The sequence below is a fragment of the Mus pahari genome, chromosome 3 (genome assembly GCF_900095145.1).
Source record: "Mus pahari chromosome 3, PAHARI_EIJ_v1.1, whole genome shotgun sequence".
NCBI lineage: Eukaryota > Metazoa > Chordata > Mammalia > Rodentia > Muridae > Mus > Mus pahari.
Genome location: NC_034592.1, coordinates 103069161 through 103073617, shown reverse-complemented (window position 1 = coordinate 103073617; position 4457 = coordinate 103069161). Strand labels below are relative to the sequence as shown.

The 4457-nt window shown below is 41.4% G+C and overlaps 1 protein-coding gene across 2 annotated transcripts in view; it reads right to left on the bottom strand.

The window, feature by feature from the left end:
• Nucleotides 1–515: 515 nt before the first annotated feature.
• The window catches only part of Nusap1 (nucleolar and spindle associated protein 1), a 30224-nt gene continuing 26282 nt past the window's right edge, over nt 516–4457 (bottom strand). For both annotated transcript variants that reach the window (XM_029535762.1, XM_029535763.1), the window contains exons 10-11: nt 2759–2867; nt 516–825 (exon numbers count right to left, since the gene is read on the bottom strand). In XM_029535762.1, coding sequence (XP_029391622.1) covers nt 729–825; nt 2759–2867 — 206 coding nt within the window. In that variant the 3' untranslated portion in view covers nt 516–728. The remainder of the gene's footprint in view (nt 826–2758; nt 2868–4457) is intronic.

Sequence of the window (4457 nt, the reverse complement as noted above, 5' to 3'; positions counted from 1 at the left end):
ATGGAAGGGGTTTAAGTGTCTACTGACCTCTGACGGCATCCAAATCCTGAGCAACTTAGGTGTAAAAGCAATGAACCTATCACAGTGAAAAATTTTATTTATGAACATTGTAAGCATTACACACATCTCAGAATCTCTACTCAGCAGAGATCAGAAGGTCACGCCCTGCAGCCCGCCTCTCTCTTTACTACTTGTAAGATTTAAGTCTGCCAATGAAGGTAATTCTTAGAGCAGCAATTCTCAGCTTTGTTGGTGGTGGTACAGTTCAGGGACAGGTGTGTGAGAGCCGAGTATTGTACAACTGTGGTACACCCTTAGCCCTGTGGCTTTTATTTAACAAGTAGAGGGAGCGGAGGTTTTCTAGTTTAGGATTATAATGAGTGACAGTTGGCAAATACATGAAATGTCAGAACAAGGCTCTTATAAGCTAAAACTTTTTACCTCGATAAAATAAGATCTCAATAAGACTAATACTCCCTCGGAGCTATCACCTGACATGAAAACCTCCGGGAAGAATCATCAGGACAAGCCTTTTAAAAATTGGAGTTGTTATAGGACATTAGATGAAAACTACTTTAGTTATGAACTTTAAGGTGATAATGTATTCTCAGATATAGCACAGAAGAGACACTACACAAATTATGACCAAAAGAGCTTTTGACTGAAGTAGAGAAAGAATATAAAACATACAAAAGGAAAACAAGTCAGGAGTAAAGGGACAGACAGGGTTACTGGACTTTAGTCACACCCAGGTTTCTTCGAGCTTCCAAAAGCTTTTCTTTCTTCTCCTTTCGTTCTTGCTCATGTCTCTTCCGTTGTTCTTCCCTAGGAGGGACAAACATGTTCCATGTTAGGCTCAATCTAGACTTTTTTTTTTAAGATTTATTTATTTATTATATGTGTGTACACTGTTGCTGACTTTAGACACTCCGGAAGAGGGCATCAGATTTTATTACGGATGGTTGTGAGCCATCATGTGGTTGCTGGGATTTGAACTCAGGACCTTTGGAAGTGCAGTCTTAACCACTGCACCATCTCACCAGCCCCAACCTAGACTCTTTGACAGACACTATAAACAATGTACTGCTGGCCTAACATCTAGTTAAATGGCATTTACTGGGTACTGGACTTCTTTCTTTCTTTCTTTCTTTCTTTCTTTCTTTCTTTCTTTCTTTCTTTCTTTCTTTCTTTCTTTCTTCCTTCCTTCCTTCCTTTTTACTAATTGTGTGTGTGTGTGCGTGTGTGTGTGTGTGTGTGTTGAGACAGGGTTTCTCTGTATCCCTGGCTGTCCTGGAACTCATTGTGTAGACCAGGCTGGCCTCGAACTCAGAAACCACCTGCCTCTGCCTCCCAAGTGCTGGGATTAAAGGCATGTGCCACCACTGCCCAGTGGCACTGGACTCTTAAGGGTTCCAATTTGTCAGCATTGTCTGCAAAGGCTATAGTCAGTTAACCCAGCATTCTAAAGTCACACGTGGAACAAGATCCAGGGGATACCTGGGTGACTGAATTCAGTGCTGGTACTTTAAATTAAAAAAAAATTGTTTTGTAGAGAAGTCTCACTCTTAGAAGTCAGACATATAGCCAGGCACAGTACTAGACTAGGGTCCAGTGACTACAGACAAGAAAAAAAAAAGTCCAGGTTTGTGTTATCCCATAGGTAGAGAAAAGTCTTGGTGGAAACGGATATAGGCAAGATGATAGATAACCTGTACTGTAAACCTAGACTCCTTTAAGGTCTGTGCTTGGCTTGGGTCTGTGTGGTGCTTCACTCCTTACAATGCCTAGCTTGCTTTAGAGTGAAGAATTTATACCTGGCCATCCATGAGCACTGGTTGTCGGCAGGGATATTTACAAGTCCTGTTGTGAAGGCAGGTCCCAAAAGAACATGCTCTCAATTACCTAGGGAGGCCTGGGTAAGCAGTATTTGGGATGCAGTGTAAACCCACTTTGGAATCTATTTTGCTAGAAATGAAAATACTTAACAAAATTTATGCTAGAAATGAAAATACTTAACAAAATTTATGTTTTTAGATAGATTATCATAGCTGGGTGGTGGTGCACATCTTAAATCCCAGCACTCAGGAGGTAGAGGCAACAGGATCTCTGAATCCTGCCAGCTTGTTCTACAGAGTTCCAGACAACCAGGAATACAAACCATGTCTCAAAACAAAACAACAAAAACACAACAAAAAGCTATCCTGTATCCCAAGCCCCCAGCTCACTTTGAAAGAAAGGTCTAAAAGTGACTGACTAGAAAGGAGACTGATCAACTGTGGCTGGAATAAGGTTTGTCCAAGCCTGGTCCCCACTCTAATAACAGTATTGAGAGATTCTATAATCTTTAGGAGGTGGGGCCAGAGGAAAATAAAATCAGGTTACAGGTACCACCCTTAGAAGGGATTAATGCCAAGCCCCAGGAATGAATTAGCTATGCCGGGAGAAGGCTGTTGGGAAGACGGCACAACACTCTACCACTGCCTAGCCTTCACACCGTCCCGCTCACTCTCCAGTGCACCCATGTTATGCTCCATCTTGTGACACAGCAGAAGGCTCTACCAGCACCTGGGGCTTCCAGAATTGTCAGTCAGAGTAAACTACGTTCTCTGTAGAATGTCTAGTCTCAAGCATTTGGTTATCACAACACAAAATGAACTGGAGCATTTTCCTTCTAACCCAGCTTTCACATTCCATCCCTCGAATGCTTTGCTTCTCTCTTGATGTTGGAAACCCTGTACTGTGAGGCAGTTATGCTCACCTGGTTTGGAGATGAGGTTGTTTGTAAGTTTTCCTGTGGAAGGTGACTCTGCTTACACATTCGTTCAGAGAATTGTTCTCTTTAGCTTGTCCCCAAGGTTTCAGCTTTCCTGGGTTAGAAAAAGGGGTGTTAACAACCTTTCATTCACAGCTCCCTTATCTTCATCTTTCAGCCTGCCTGTCAGCATTTTTACTGTTTTGTAAATATTACATGTAGATTTTTACATGTATATTCTGCAGTGAGTCTTGACATCACATTTCAGATGTAAACCATATTTTCCTCTAAAAATATGTTTTAATAAAAAAAAAAAAAACCTGTATTATTCCTGTGTTTATATGAATGTTCTTCTGTTGGAAGAGCTCACTCTTTCTCAGACTGTCGGGTCTGTGCAGCATGACACCCACTCAGCACCTCACTGGCCTGTGTCATACATGGTTTGTTGGTGCAAACTTTTTTTTTTTTTTTTTTTTTTTTATTTACTTTGAGTTTTTTTTTTGAACTTTTTTTTTTTTTTTTTTTTTTTTACATTTACTTGTGTGCCATGGAATGTGTGAAGTCAACAGATGACTGACTGCCACTGACTCTCCTTCTATCATGTGGGTCTCAGGAATCGCAAACTCAGGCTGTCAGACTTAGTAGCAAGTGGCTGTACCTGTGCTTTACCACTTAGTGGTGCATGTCATCTTTTCATTTTGTTTTTTTAACTCTGAGGAAGTCAAAGGAAAAGTCCCTAGTATGGGGGCTAGAGAGATGTAAGAGTGTCTACTGCTCTCTCAGAGGACCCAGGTTCAGTTCTCAGCCCCCATGTCACTAGGCATCTGTCCCTCCAGGCCCAGGAGACTGGACAATGTCTGGCTTCCCTAGGCAAGTGCACTTACAGACACACAGATAGCACATGTAATTTTTAAAAATTCTGATAAAAATTTTGATAATTTTAAACTAATTATACAAAAGTCTGAATAGAGCAATTACAACCAAATAATTTATCTTACAATTATGTAAATATGTTAAATATCAAAATAGTATTCTTTTTAAAGAAGCATTTAATATTTTTAAGATTTCAAAGGTTTTTTTTTTGGGGGGGGGTTGGTTTTTCGAGACAGGGTTTCTCTGTATAGCCCTGGCTATCCTCTTACTTGATCTATAGAGCAGGCTGGCCTCAAATTTACAGAGTTCCTCTGCCTTTGCCTCCCAAATGCTGGGATTAAAGGCATGTGCTACCACTGCCCAGCTTTAAAGAAGTTTCTAGTTATTTTTGTGTGTGTGTGTGTGTCTGAGTGGGTGCCAGCGTTGTGAGATCTGACCAACTGGAATTATAGATAGTTGTGAGCAACTTGATATGGGTCCTAGGAATAGAACTTGGGTTCATTGGAAGAGTGATACATATTAACCACTGAGCCATCTCTCCAGCTCCATGTCTCTCTTTTTGTTGTTTTAATTTGGGTGTGTACCTGCTGAATCTTACGTGTACCACGTGCATGCAGGTGCCCACAGAAGTCAAAAAAGGCTATTGAATTCCCTGCAAGTGGAGGTGAAGGCTACTCTGAACTACCTGGTATGCATGCTTGGAACTGAGTCTGTGTTCCCTACAAGAGTATTAAGGGGCTGGTGAGATGGCTCAGTGGGTAAGAGCACCCGACTGCTCTTCTGAAGGTCCGAAGGTCCGGAGTTCAAATCCCAGCAACCACATGGTGGCTCA